This window comes from Lissotriton vulgaris, chromosome 7 (genome assembly GCF_964263255.1).
Source record: "Lissotriton vulgaris chromosome 7, aLisVul1.2, whole genome shotgun sequence".
Lineage (NCBI taxonomy): Eukaryota > Metazoa > Chordata > Amphibia > Caudata > Salamandridae > Lissotriton > Lissotriton vulgaris.
The window spans coordinates 684,711,896-684,727,931 of NC_141695.1; the positions used below are offsets into that span (position 1 = coordinate 684,711,896).

Consider the following 16,036-nt stretch of genomic DNA (forward strand, 5'->3'; position numbering starts at 1 on the left):
CTTACCACGCCGCCACTGCCAGGAGTCCACAGAGCAGCCAGGACAGTAAGCCGCCACCGCCGAGAGTCACCTAGTCACCAAGCCTCGCGCCGCCGCTCCGGGGACTACATCACCCGGCAGGCCTCGCGGCGGCGCGCAACAGACGCGGCGACAGAGCGCCAGAAGGCGCCATAAATCTGCAGACAGCCCTGCGATGCGGGACGCCCGGGGCAAAGGGTGGGCCCTCTACGGCCCTCATCGGCAGGAAGCGACAGGGACAGGGACAGGGCCAGAAACTCTGTTGGATGCTTGAGGCACACCCTTCTATCCAAGTAAGACATTGTTGTATTTATTTGTACACCTACTTTTAAAAACTGAGGACACAGTCTTCTGGCTTCAGTGGCAGGATGCCGAAACGAGGCGCTGTTCCTGTAGCAAATACTATGGAAAACTATTTGGTCCAAACTGTGCAAAAAATAAATATACAGAGGAGAGAATCGCTGGGGTTGAGTCAATCACCAGATCTACGATGCTTGAGCCCCACCATACTTCCTCCTACCGAAAACATTATATCCCTGGAGACTGATCTTGAAGCCTGTTCTATCCTTCCTATTAATCAGGGCAGCAGCAATTCATTTGAAAATACAGTGCCAGCCCCTGAGGTGCATATTGCGGACCCTGTGAATAATATAGACAGTGACTCTGAACAGGAGATACAGGCTTGTCCCTCAGACGAAGATCAGTCCATATCTGATCATGCCCCTCGGCCAGATCGCTCTAGTGCTAAAAACCAGCCAAAACGGGGAGGGTTAAGGTCGGGGACAAGGAGTAAGAGGGCAAATACTCCAAAGGTTAACTTAAAGGAAAATGGAGAGGGGAGAGCAAAGCTTAACGTTGATGATGACTTGTTTGTTAAAATTGCTGAGCTGATTGAAAGTAAAATTAAAGCCATTATTAAACCTCTAATAGCTAAAATAGATAAACTACAAACTGAGGTCAAAAAGCTAGGAGGGCAGCAGAACAAGATAGTGGAGGGGGTTGTAAATATTACCACGCTGGTTGTTAACATGGGCAATAATACTGGAGAGCATGCTGACCTCGATGGTGAAGGAATAGATGAATTGTTGCATAATAATCCCCCAACGCAGTTACCGGTTCTAAATGCTAATGAAACAGTTGGTAAAGGGGATGGTCCTTTAACAGTTGAAATCCCCCCAGTACAAGCCCAGTTAACGGACCCCTTGCAATTTATAGTTGAAGCTTCACCGGTTGTCCTAGTATTAGCCAATGTCCCCCCCCTAGAAGCTGGTATAGTAGGGGGGGGGCAGCAACTGGCTCAGGAGATTAAGAACGCAAAAAGGGTTTCCTGGTTAGGAAATCGTCCCAAAAAATTCAAAGGGGATTGTGTGGCAGTGAGTTTTTCACATACAGGCGTTTTGCCAAACATCCTCACCAATTTATTCCCGCCCCAACACAGGCAGGTACTGTTGTCCCATTAACTTGAAATTTTTTTTATGGAGAACAACAGAATGTCACCTACCCTAGGACCCCAGCTTTCGGGTGGGATAATAATTGGGATACAAACAGATGGGGTCGAGATCAACACCAAAATATTGTAAACCACCCAGCTCTTCCAGTTCACCAAAATCCTTTTGCACAACCCCTTTTGCTGTCTAACCAATATGCTCCTCTATCCTTTTTGGACCAAAATGATTGACTTTCGCCTGAACATATAAGCCATGAAGAGAAATATGTACCAGTATTTAGTATGCTTACTTGGAATATTGCAGGAATCAAGGCTAAAGTAGGTAATGTGGCATGGACAGATTTTATGACTAAGTTCGATATTATTGCATTGCAGGAAACATGGGATACAAATAACAGCTTTTCTTTAGATGGCTACAGCCATTTTTGTATTCCTACAGTGTCTAGCGCTGCAGGAAGAGCCAAGGGAGACTTGTTAAGCCTCTTTAAATTAGACATTAAAGGTGTCCTAAACAAATGTGATTCGGGATCCGAGCAATGTTTAATTGTTGAACTTTCCTCAGTAGAATTTCCCAATATTTTATTTATAAACTTTTATAACCCCAATGCATCTGACTGTACTTTATATAGTCTATATAGATTGGATCAGTTTTTGTCAGTCTATAGTGAAAATGTTAATTCTTTTGAAATTTTCTTCTTGGGTGATTTTAACATACACCCGTGTTCATTAATGTGTATTTGCGATGACGTAGAATCCCCTCCCAATTGTTCGCCTATCCATCTTGAACATAACAAACAGGGGGAATGTTTAGAGAACTTTTTAGCAAGATGGAACTTATGAGTCTGGCTGCGGGGAGGGGGGTGATAGGGCCCCTACATTTAAGGGAACAGACAATGGCTCTATTATTGATTATATATTTATTTCAGCGTGTCTTTTAGGTAAGGTTTTAATGTATAAGACTGTGGTCTCTGTCTTCAGTGATCATAATCCTGTCTCCTTGGACCTAGTAACTTCTGATCTTATAGGGCGAAATAATGGCCCCTGCAATAATAAACAAGTACTCAAAGTTAAAGACCAGGGACGCAGATTGAAATGGGATAGTATAACCCCTGAATCCTTCGTACAAGGGGTACTCTCTGATGCTGAGGACGAGGTTGGTGTGTGCCTATCTAGCGAGGCTGAAGATAGGGAAGTGATATTTGCGTTTGGTAGCATCTGCAGCAAGATTAATCGCAGGCTGCTTGCTGGATCTAAGCCTAAGACAATGCCCATCAAAATATGGTTTGATCACAGATGTTCAAAAGCACATTCTGCATTGCTCAATGCTTTAAAAGCTGTTTCGAAAGATCGTGAACTTATAACCACCTGTAGAGCCCAGTACAAAAAAGCCATAGCAGACAGGAAAAAACAGATTAAAGATGAAGCCTGGACCCAGCTCTTAGATCCAGCAATTTTGAAAAACAGTGGAGAATTCTGGAAGATTGTCAACCAACCTTTATTTACAGGGGAGAAAAATTCGCCCCTTGAAACTAATATACCTGATGAAGGTTGGATAAAACACTTTAGCGACATCTACTCTGATCACACCAGTGGAGATCCCGGGGCTCAGGGGGATGACACTAAAGCCATTAGGAATCAATTGCACTTTGAAGTAACGGAAGTTTTACATGCCATAGACTGTACTCTGAAGAAAAAGGCGCCAGGACCCGATGGTGTTCCTGCAGACGCCTTTAAATGCTTCCCTAATTTTTGGTCTAGATTACTTTGCAGGGTCTTTAATGCTTTAAGCCATGATAATATTCCTGAGTCATGGAAAACATCTATAATTATCCCTGTGTTCAAAAAGGGAAACAGGCAGGATCCTGCATGTTATAGACCAATCTCATTGATTGACTCATCAGTTAAGATCCTAGGAAGAGTTATATTAGTAAAACTAAATGAGTGGGCTACTGAGAACAGTATTCTGACAAATTTGCAATATGGTTTTAGACCTAAAAGAAGTACCCAGGACCAATGTTTGAATCTCCACCTGTTGATTGAGAAATATACCAGGGCTAGGGAGGGGTCCATGTACCTTGGCTTCATGGACCTCTCCTCCGCCTTTGATCTGGTCAACAGATCAAAGCTCTGGTCAAAATTGCTGGAAATGGGCTTGGATAGGACAATAGTCAACTTATTGGCTGACCTGCACTCTGGCCTCACTGCAAAAAATCAGAGTTACCTCGAGTGGAAGGTGCACTGACGTTTTCGCTTCTGAAAAAGGGGTTAGACAGGGGTGCATCTTGGCACCCCTTTTGTTCACATTATACGTGAATGCTTTGGAGCCTGCTCTTAGGGACGTGACCCTCGATATTCCGCGTGCAGGGGATCAGGGGATTCCTGTTCTCCTTTACGCGGATGACGCGGTTCTTCTTGCGCGTACCGGGGTGGGGCTCCAACGCCTTCTGGACGCCTTTGAATCCTTAATGGGCTCATTAGATCTGAAAATAAATGCGAAAAAATCTCAAATTATGCTCATGGGCAGGGCAGCTAGAAAAAACGATCACAAAATTTTTCTCTGCGGACAGGAGAAGCTTGCTCGAGTAACCTCCTTTCCCTATTTAGGGATTACATTTGATGAGAAGTGAAACTGGGGACCCCATGTCAAGAATAGAGTAACTTCGTTAGCAAGAACATCTGCAGCCCTTCAGGGGTTCTCTAAGAAACTTGGGGCCAGGCCAATTGCAGCCATAATGAAAATGTATAAGGCCAAATGCATCTCAGTGGCATCATATGGTAGTTCGATATAGGGTTATAGGGGACTGGATCCCCTACAGATGATGTAAAACAAATTTTTTAGATCTGTTCTTGGTGTTCCACAATCAACCCCGTCCTACACTGTTCATATGGAATTAGGGGAAGGCTACATCACAGACCTGATAAAAACAGCACCTTTAGTAGCTTGGCTGAGGTTATGGCTTAACAAAGAAATCCCTTTAAACCATATCATTATGAGAGACTGTTTGTGTTTGGACAAAGTTAACAACATTAGGTGGCTGACATACATCAAGGAAAATTTTTCCAGGTCGGGGAGGCCTGAGCTATATTCTGTAATAGATTCTATAACACCTAAAGATATAGCGTTTACAAAACTTGCAATGAGAGAGCTTTTATCTCTGGAGAGGGAAGAATGTGAGCTGAAAAAACCCAGTGTCAGGGCCAGTCTAATATTATCTATACCTGACGGCCCAGAAAATTATCTGAATACGGTGACTCATCCTTACCATAGGTTAATTTTAACTCGTTTCCGTTTTAATTTGATACATTTTAATCTTGGTTTTTATCCTGTATGGAGTACCCCAGAAATGGCGTTACCATGTTCTTGCGATCATTTCTCCGAACAAAACACTGTGCACTTTGTGATGTTCTGTAGTCACTACATTGATGCTAGGAGAAAGTTCCTTGTGCCTATTCTTAGGGAAGCTGGATTTATTCAAGTTAAACCTGCCCTTATTTATTTACAGCTTCTACAGACTCCCAAGATTATGTTTCATGTGGCTAGTTTCCTGGTGAGTGCTATTAGGAGTAGGAATTTTAGATCAAAAAATGCGGCTACTTCCCCTAGTGGTATAGATTGTGTACCCTAAATAGGCACTTTGTAATTATTTCAGTACTTGTAATTGTATCAGGACTTGTAACAGGGACATTTGGTGTTAGTAACGTTTGTCTTGCTGGGGTTTTTTCTTAGCACTCTCTTAGCACTTTAGCACTTTGCACTTTGTATTTTATAACAATATGAATTGTAACATGATGTATGATTTTTTATTTTACTGTATTTTAACTGTTTTTAAAGTATGCACTTTCTGTATATGTATTTTAAACAATCTGTATTTTGCCATTGTCTTTATATGATAATAAGTTATCGCAATAAAGTATTTTGACTGACTGACTGTAAACAGACAAGTGACAGAAGAGTTTAACCTGCGGGCGGAGGCGCAAGCCTTCACGAGCTGTCACTCAGCATCCGTCACGTTGACAGTGCACACAACACATACAGGCACAGCAAGTGACTTCACACTCTCTGCTTTAGCCAGGTGTTCAACTGTCCTCTCATCCCGTCAACAGTGCGTTCAAACGCAGTGCACTTAACACCTCGTTTCAGAAATAAAAGTACAATATTATACCTGTGCCTCTAAACGTGTTATTTTGGAGGTAGTAGTTGAAACATTTGATGTGGCCAGAGCTGACCTTACAGCCACCCTGCCAATAACACGTGAAAAAGAGAAGGGGGAACAGCACTTACCACAATGAAGACATGGCCCCAAGAACTGTCCAGAGCAGGATGAGCGGCAGAACACCGCAGACGCCCCCCGGAGAGCGGGCCATCGCACTGGGCAGGGCTCAGAAGGATGAAGCGGAGGACTCTCCGGGCACAAGACGGGTCTCAACAGAGTTGTGACCGGTGTAAGAGGCGCCCACTGGGATACGCTAAGCTCGGCCGGAGCGCACGCACACTCGGGGACGCCCTTCTCCTTGGGTACCAGAGGAAGATGCTGAACCGGCCAGGAAAGGAACACACACACTCAGTTCGGCCTCCCTTCTTCTCGGGTACCAGAGGAAGAAGCTTCAACTCAGCCGGAACGCACCTCCTCAGTGTGGACTCGCCTCTGCTCGCACGCACACTCTGTCCGGCATCCCTTTCCTCGGGTACCAGAGGGGGAACCTGCGCTCGCCAGAGTGCACGCACACTGACTCGGTCTGCCTCTGGAATCGAGGAGGATGCCGTGCCTGGCTAGTGTGCAGGACGCCGATCCCAGGGCACACTTGTGCTACTCGCACCCGGTCTCGGCTCGCCAGCCACCGAGGAACATGCTCAGCCTGGTTGAGGAGCTCTTCTCGGGTACCAAAGCGAAATGCTGAGCCCAGCGGGGAGGTGCACGCACAGTGGCGCGAATCGCCTCTGCTCGGGTAACCACAGAGAGATACTGAGGCTGGCTGGGGCTAAGCACGACGAGCTCAGACCCCCTCCTCTGGTCCGGTGTATGCTTGCACACTGGGTGGGTTCGACTTCAAGCAGTGATGGATGCGAGTTCTGTCTGGGACCTGCAAGTGCGGTGGGCGTGTGGAGATAACACCTCTGATTAGCTGTCACACCCTGGCGTGGCTGTCACCTGTCAACAAGCTGACTTGCGACTAGCAGCATGCCCCCACCTCGTGCAGCCCCCACTCCTTGTCAGGCTCATTTCAAAGTGGCAGGAAGGGTGGAAGGCTGAACTAAATCATATTGGTTAAACGAGCCTGTGAAAATGGCACGCAGCTTCGCAGCACTGAACCCCAGAGCTCACTATGTGTTTTCGGCGGCACGCCGCCCCTATCTACACCGAAAAAGTCTTCTTTTATAGACATGAGCACCCAGGGTATCGTCTGCCTATGCAACAAGCGCTTGCTTTGCTGACGTCTTCATTTTCTCTTTTTCTGCCGTCCCACGGGCTCGGCCGGACTTCCTGCTGGCCATCTGTTTAAACCCATAAAGAAGATAACAAACCTTTTACGCCAGCAGTAAGTCGGGGCAGTCCGTCCAAGTGGGTCAAACAAAAAAGAGAAAAGTGTACATCAGACGACGCTCTTTCCCAATGGCTGGCCACCATTTAGCATGAATAGTGACTCCGGCCAATGGGAAAGAGGGGCAGTGCTTAAAGCCCTCTAGTGAACGCTCCCGGATAACACTAAATCTCACCAGCGATGTGTGCAGTCTTACGCTAGGCTTCGACCTAAAAACCTGCTCAGAGGTCTCGCTGGGGCCTGTCATTGGTAGGAAACACTCGTAGGTCTCTTGCGAAAAACGCGCTGGATCGTCGAAGTTCATACGTAATGAATTATTCACAATAAAACACTTCAGTGATCATTGTAATCTACATTTTTTTATATAACATCTATTATCCTACTTAAGCTGAAAGCACTAATTCATATTACACAAAAACTTCCCAAATTTTCAGTTTTCTTCCATGAGATACGTCGCAACCCATTCCCGCATTCTCTTTTCATTGCTTGGTATTTCCCGCAAGAGACACGAGGGAGTAAAAAAGGAACAAAAATATGTAATGCAATGCAAAAGGTTAATAACTAACAGTTTTTTTTTACAAAAAGAACACTACGTTGTCAAATCCTGCAATGCAAACAATGTGATATTTTACATTAAAAGAACCTAGAAAATAGCAACAACAAAAAAAAGTTAAATTTACGTTATAGTTAGCTCTGGTTCTGAGATCATACTTAACGTTAAAAAAAAGCCTATAAGTTCAGTAAATAAACGAAAGGTCAAAAACTCCGTATTACCTAATTCGAATGATAAGTTTTATGTCTTAAAAATGTAAAACAGGTCGTCCTTCTTGTATGTTGATAATCCGTCAGCCACAGGGATTATAGATCTGAACTACTTCTAGTGTCTTCTTTGTTTGCAGCAAAGAATATTGGGAAATAATTCAGGGATATGCTATCGGGTATACTGTACATGCTTCTTTTATAATAATTAGCAGGAGTGCATTCATTCTGACTTGCATAATCCCACTGTTCCTCTTCCTATAAAGGGTAGGTGTTCGCTCTGTCATTTAAATGAGGCGCTCTGGGTTGGGCTCCTGAGAAGTAGTTTTTTAAACTCATCTACCCAGCCGATAACCAGAACTCTCAACTGAATGCCCAGAGTTTAATGAGAACAATCTCACAATAATTTGAAGGCATATAAGGCAGTGTAGAACTATATTTTGTAGTGTATGTCTCACAAATATTACGGTTCATGCTGGGGAGATGTTGAGTTATGTACTGCTAAGCTACATCATTTAAGATCTTCAATTACAAATAAGTGCCTGATCTTAGACATTTTTAACTTTAATGTTGTCAAAAAAATGTATACGGCTCCTATCTCAAGCTGTTTTTTTTCTATTTATTTTACTTTAGTTGCATCATCTCCCGGACTCTGAATTTCTATCTACAGCTGATGTCATGTGTGATGCTGTTTGCCTCGTGTATGATACCAGCAACCCTGCATCATTTAAATATTGTGCTAGAATCTTTAAGGTTTGTGTTTTGTATTACTTATTTCAGAATAAATGGAGCAAATTGCTTTCAGACTATAATCAGCTTTGTATCACCATAAGCTATTAAAGTACAGGTATGAATCCAGAGCACCAGTGGGCTAAAAGGTTGGTCTTGCAAAGACGTTCAATGTGGTTGGAGGAAGGTCGTTTTTTAGGATGCATGTTGGATGTTGATGTAGTTTGTCAGCCATTCAAAATGGTATGACAGTTGTCTAAGATCACTGTCTATTGTTACAAAAAAGTAGTTTTTCACGCTTAATTTCTTATAGGTTCACCATGTGACCATCCTAGGCTTCTTAATTGGTTTGCAGTTATGAAAGTGGGTGTGTTTTGTAAATGCTGTTCTCTAGATAAAATGATCAGAAGGTACTATCAAAATATGGAGCATTGTGGGGTTCCAGTTAATATTAGATAAAACATGCCATCATGCTGGTTTCAATTAGGCTAGCTTCACTCACTAAATATTACTGAATAGCTATGTTGGACATCACCAGGTGAGGTTGGATCAATCAAAATAAGTCATAACCAGAATTATTATGTTTGAAATGGAGGTAATGTCACAACATTGTCTGGCCTAGGTTACCAAATGTCATTGCATTGTTGGACATTCTTGCGCTGTGCAATGTTTTATTTTCGTTTTGCAGTTTTGCTGGATAATTCACATTTAAACAGTATATTGCTAGATTCTGTAGAGCATAGGTATTTGTAATGAAGTCCAAGCTGTAAAATTATGATTGTAGCATGAGTAGTTGTAGATACACATACGTTGTATACTCCTGCTATCTAGTGTTGGGCTTGGACATTATAAGTTGATTTTCTTCAAAGAAGCTTTGAGTCATAATCATCAACAGCAAACTAGACCCGACTGTACAAGTCAACGCCGTCACTGCATCAGGCTTCAACGCCCTGAAGATGCTGAGGAACATCTTCAAATGGCTCCCAAGCAACACTAGAAAACTGTTATTCACTCCCTAATCACCAGCAAATGGTATATGGAACTAACCTCTACGCTGAGATGACCAAGCAACTCACTTGAAGACTACTAACCATCCAGAACTCGGTAGCCATACTCATCCCTACCTCCCGCACAGAATTCACATCACACCACACCTCTGGAAACTACACTGGCTCACGATACACAAACACGCTCAGTTCAAATGTCTCACACATTCAAGGTACAACCCTACTCAGGCACCACCTACCTGAACATTCGCATCTCCTTCCTCCCAGCACTTAGACACCTATGCTACGCAGGACTTCTACTCGCACATATCCCACACATACCCAGAGCCAGATCAGGAGGACTGGCATTCTTTTACATTGCTCCTAATGCGTGGTACAACCTCCAATTCCTTATCAGAGCCTACTCCTCTCTTCTTGAATTCCCCAAGAAGCTGAAGACTTTTTTTTTCAATTAGCCATCCTACCATAGGCAGGACTAGACACACACACACACATACACCTCTCTCTCTCTCTCTCTCTCTCTCTCTCTCTCTCTCTCTCTCTCTCACTCTCTCTTTCTCTCTCTCTCTCTCTCTCTCTCTCTCTCTCCCACTCTCTCTCTCTCCTTCCCTCCTCCCCTCCTTCCCTCCTTCCCTCCCTCAAACCTCCTGTTAAAGATTGGAGGGATTTGTTAGCATGAGCTGAAAGCCATTTTGTATTTTGGCAGCCATATTAGTTAGCCATGTTCTCGCCATGTGCTGTTTCCCTATTCAGAGCCTTGCACATGCTCAGAAGGGCCTAGCTAGTAGAATGCACCTGCTCCTCTAGTATAACTGTCAGGCTATTTTTGCTGCTGTATGGAGAAGTAACTCTCCTCCCACTTTGTTGAGCAAGCAGATCTTGTATGCACATATTAAGCATTTTACATGCTTACATGAGCCAGGACCTCCCCTTGGATTTATGCTGACTATGTAACCCTAAGCATATAAAGGCCCCTGTTTTCTGTACTCCTTAGACTGCCTCATTCATTTGCTAAGGCTTCTGTGTAACGTAGTCTCCCTCATCTGAGGTGAGTAAATGCATTCTTATCCAGTATTAGGGGTGTCTTTCATAGATTCACATGCCTGAATCATTCCCCATCGTCGGAATGGGAGTCCCCGGTACATAAATAAAATAATGTCCCATAGACCTATAGATACATAGGCCTAAAGGCCTCACATTAGTAACATATCCATTTCCTTTTGTAGAAAGGACCAAACTCTAAAAAAAGAGCCAATCAGCTGCCACCTCCCTCTAGAACCCTCCTGGAAGGAGCCTCAGTCCATCAGATTTTCTACCACACGTTGTGCTAAGGGAGAAACGATTTTATACGATGATCGTTTTTAAATGATAAATGTTATCATGGACATAAAATGGATGTTTTTTGTTATGCTTTTATGATAAATCTTTTATCGAATAAAGCTTATCTACTATTACCACCACTACTACTACTACTACTACTACTACTGCTAAGGGAGTCTCCTCTGAGCTCTGCTCAGTTTTTTCTTCACAACTGAATTCCAGTGTTCTTGAACATTTTATTCTGTTTCCATCTGTGATTGCTGATATTATCATGGCTGAAACACCAAAAAAGGGTCTGTTTAGATCCTGTGGTTCATGTGGAAAGAAGAGGCTGCATATTGATGACCAGCATGAAGATTGCCTGTATTGCCCTTATCCAGACCATGCTGCCAAAGACTGTAAGGTATGTCGTACCTTTTCCACTAAAACCATCAAGGATCGTGAGGTACGCCTTTTAATTTGGCTCCAGAGGCTAAAAGACAGGGACCGAACTGAACAGAGAAGGGGGTTCCCCGTGGGTATCTTAATGATGAGGGCAGGAAAAAAGGGGGGAAGAAACCAATTATAGAAAAGGAGAAAACCCTGCCTCAGGATATATAGGCCCTAGCTATGGGGTCCACACTGATATATATGGAGGGGTGATTAACCAAGGGGTTGACGGCACATAGCAAAATCACATGGTCGAATCAAGGGGACTGAACAACTTCATTATATGAAAATATATTTTTTATTTTTATTATTTTTTTATGGTACAAAAATTACTCTTATTGTGGGGCAAAATAGATGTTGATTATGATATATCACAAGTGCATATAAAAACAGATAGATTTGAAGGCAAAACTTTCACAACAGTTCATCCTACCCAGTAACAGCCTCAATTCACACACACATACTCATTCATTTCAACCCTAATTACACTCTCTCTCTTAGTCGCATACATCAATCACTCTCTCATTCATTCTACTTTCCCTTGCATTTATAACACATAGGTGATCATGTCGGGATGTTCATCCGGGTAGTTGGTTTTTAGCTACGGGTCCTGGTGTTATGCGGGCAATAGCTGTTTTCCAGGGGACATACGCCGACGCGCGTTTCGGTGACCGGCCAGTGAGGCCGCACCTTCGTCAGGGCAAGGGGCAGTATACTGGGGCGGGCACAGGGGTATAAAACTCTGTAAATAGAGAGCAAAACAAAATACATTTTTACTAAAAGAGCTGATATTTTTGGAGAAAACACATCACTGATGAATTCATCACACATGATTATAACACTTTGCAACTATTTAGGCAGACATAAATTTCATACTTTTATCAATTACATATTACATTTTAGATAGTTTTACAGTAAAGACTCCTGCATTCGGCCAGTGATTGCCACGCTATGTCAACCCTCTTAAGACACTCCCTAAAACAGATTCCCTAATAAGTGAAATCTGAAAGGCATCAAGATGGCCTTAACTGTATGGACCAAGGAGCACATTTTAGTACAGAACATAACATCTTCACTTCCATACATCTGTTCACACACATTCACTTGTATTTAGGTTTATTTCCGTTCTTATCTCGGGTACACGCATGACTAGGGAACTCCTATCGTTAACTCGTCCAGGTAGGTAAGAGATGCTAGTCCTAGTGGTCTAGATATTAATGATCAAAGGTACAATTATTAGATCATTCTTCTACCACATAACGTTGGTGGTTCCAATTTTTTACCTGGTTCTTTATTCAATTCTGCTGTTTAGGAGAGGCAAGCTTCAAAGGACCCCGTCAGGTAGATCGGCGTCCGCGCTGTATCAATTTCGTGGAACCGAATGTTTACTGGACATTTATCATTAAGTTCCTATAAGATGCAGATGGAGAATCTGTTTTATTTCTAAACTAGGTCATAGTTCGAGTATTTATCTAAAACCTGTATTATTCTAATTTTTGCGTTATGTGGACTTTAGACGCGGATCTTTCTCTCATTACTTTTGTTTATTCAGTAAGGACTACTATTATATGCTCCTACCCATTCATTCATAATGACGCTCCAGGAGGTACACCATGTTTTACTAATCACCTACCTATTCATATATCGTGGTGTTCAGCAAGGTAGCTGGGAGGCAGTCCACGACAGCTGTTTGATCAAAAAGAGCCTATCAATATGAAGGACAGTAGTATCAGTTTATAGTCCTGGTCCCCCTAGCTTGCAATAGTTAGCACATTCCAACGCAATTCCCCCTTGTAAGAAGGTCTAATCAATTATCTAGCTGGAATACACATTCTATGCCTATCGATTCTAGGTCTATGGAGTTCAAGGACCTAATCCAACTCTCCCTTATGTTCTCTGCGTTATTATTGTTTTCCTCCTTGAATAATTACATTTACCTTTCAGACTTCTTGGCAGAGTTAAAACTCTTAAATATCACAGATATTCAGGTATGGGTGATTAATCTTTCAGTAGGTTCCAGCGTAGGGCGTAGGGATACACGAATCCAGTAGGTGTCTATATGCCTGCGAGTGGGAACAATAATTAGAGGTAGCTGATACCCCGCGTTCCCTAGCTTCATTCATTTGTAGTTATAGCTATCGTTTTTACCTCTATATCGGCGAGAGGGCCTCTTGATACCGGTCTCGTTTTCGTTAAATATCTCTGCTGATTACACGGCCGTTCTCAACAAGCGCCGACTGCTAACATACCTACATGGGGATGGAAGGGAAAGTTTTTAGAAGGGGGGACTCTCCCTGGGGACCTTTCGAGATACGCAGAGCTTCCGCAGGACACTTACCTCGTTTCCGGACATCTGTCTCCTCTAGGAGGGGTTCCGCCGACTTAGTTCGTCGACCAATTTGAGTGAAGCCGATTCTCCCGCATTTTCGGCGTCCTATTTGAGTATCTTCGCCTCATGGGCGTCCCTTCTCAGCTGGTTCTGATTGCACACAATGGAAACAGAGGACGGACTCCCGATCTCATCGTATCCTCAGTCGCCATGTTGTGTATCCTGACGGATGATCCTATTAACGGTAGTCTGAGGGGTAGTGGCGGCCATCACAATAAAACCAATCCTCTCTTGTCAAAGAAATCCCTGATGTTATAGATCATAATAGTAATCGCCGAGATAACTCGCGTGGTATTCACGGTGGGTTTACTATTAGTGACATACTTACACGTTATTTATTATTTTATTCTTGCTGCCTTAGTATCATAGTCGGCATATAGAATATATCGATGAATGTTATGTAAATTAGAGTGAAAGCTGCAGATCTCACAGTGAAAACCGATATTCTCATTGGCCGCAATGCCTATTGTTATAGAGGGGTAAAAGTATTCCCTGTGGTGCCTGTTGTTATAAGAGGGCTAGAGTAATCCCCGGCGCTATACCTTGTTTTTTTTGATGTTTAATGCTGACGGCACACCCGCAGTTAGACTTCATAAGGGTTCAACTATTAACGGGTTCAACTATAGTAACATGTGGATTAGAGAATCTTATTAGGCAATCAATTAATGTAGCATTCCTACGAATTGTGGTATACTCGGGTTAGTTTTTAACCCAGTTATATAGTTCCACCTAGACCCAATCGAAGGTATATCCAGTAATTAGATTGCGGTACCTAAGATGGTCAGTTGTTTAGTCATAAGGGTGGGGCTGCACTATGTATAACCACTAATCTGCATGTAATTTATTAAAGAAATGCCTGGTGCCAGGGGCACTCTTCATTCAGGCCTTTTTTGACAGCGTCCAGATAAAAGATCCAAAAGACCTCCCGTTTCTTTCGGAGGCATGTGGGGTCTATTCCAGGGTTGGCCTTTATCTTCTCCAAGATAAACCAGCGGATTTCCGTATCTGTATGGTTTTTCTCTAGCCAATGGGTCACAATGGGAGCTGCTACCTTTTTGTTCCTTATATTTGACTTATGCTCACCTATACGTACCCGGCATTCTCGACCAGTTTCTCCAACGTATGGGAGATTGCAAGGGCACAAGATAAGGTAGATGATGTTGTTAGTGCGACAATTGGTTAGCGTGGCATTCCTGCTGACAGAGATGGTCCGTGTGTTAGTGATGACTGTGTCACCCACTATCGCCTGTGGGCAGATGTGGCAAGTTCCACATTTGTGGTTGCCATATATGGGCTCCATTCCTGTTAGTGAAGTTTGTTTGTTTGTGGAAGGTTCCTGTATTTTACCTTTTACTAAATGGCTTCTTAGATTCCGATTCTTCTTAAAGGCAAAGATGGGTCGTCGGAGGTGCGTTTTATTATTCTCCAAGTTTAGAATGTGCCAGCTGGAGTTTACTGCCTGTCTGATCTTATGATTTAATTCCGAGTGACGGGTGACGCACACCAGTTGGTTCAATTTCTCCGATTTGTTTTCCACAAACATGGCTTCCCTGTTTGTATATCTGGCTCTTTTGAATGACTCTCTGTTCAGCCTTGGGGGATATCCTCGGAATCTTAGTTTTTCTTGGAGTATGTCCGCTTGAGACAAAAAATCTTGTAGGTCCGTACAGTTCCTTCTAATCCGAAGGAACTGACTGTAGGGAATGCTGTCCCTCTGGCTGCGCGGATGGAAGCTTCCATATTGGAGCAAGGTGTTTCGTGCTGTGGGTTTCGTATACAGCGATACTGTGATGGCATTATTTCGGTGTTCGATCCAGATGTCTAGAAATTCAATTCTAGACCTACTGGTATGGCTGGTGAATTTCAGGTGGGAGTCTGCCAAATTGAGCCAATCAATGAATTCCGTCAGTTGTTCTTCTGCCCCCTTCCAGATAAAAAAGATGTCGTCAATGAACCGTTTCCAGTTCATGACGTTCTCGAAGAAGGGGGCTATTTCGTTGAAGATATTCATTCTTTCAAATTCCCCCATATACAGACAGGCAATACTGGGGGCACAGCTGGCTCCCATGCTAACACCAGATGCCTGTCTGTATATGGTGTTCCCGAATGCAAAGTAGTTTTCGAATAATACCATTTTCAAGCATTGCAGTATGAATTCAGAATTGGTTATACCATTGTTTCTGGATAATATGGTCTCAATCACATCATATGCTCCTTGTTGCGGTATATTTGAGTACAAAGACTCCACATCCAGCGTGACCATTATTTCTGAGTCTTCGAGAAATGGTATCCCTTCCACTTGTTGGATAAAGTGCCCAGTGTCTCTTACATATGATTTGAGCTCTGTCACCATAGGATTTAGAAACTTATCGATATATTTCGATAGGGGCTCGGTGG

At 43.2% G+C, this 16,036-nt stretch overlaps 1 protein-coding gene across 3 annotated transcripts in view; it reads left to right on the forward strand.

The window, feature by feature from the left end:
* RHOT1 (ras homolog family member T1) overlaps positions 1-16,036 on the forward strand; it is a 671,689-nt gene that overhangs the window by 447,419 nt on the left and 208,234 nt on the right. For all 3 annotated transcript variants that reach the window (XM_086930896.1, XM_086930894.1, XM_086930895.1), the window contains exon 17: positions 8,399-8,518. In XM_086930896.1, coding sequence (XP_086787022.1) covers positions 8,399-8,518 — 120 coding nt within the window. The remainder of the gene's footprint in view (positions 1-8,398; positions 8,519-16,036) is intronic.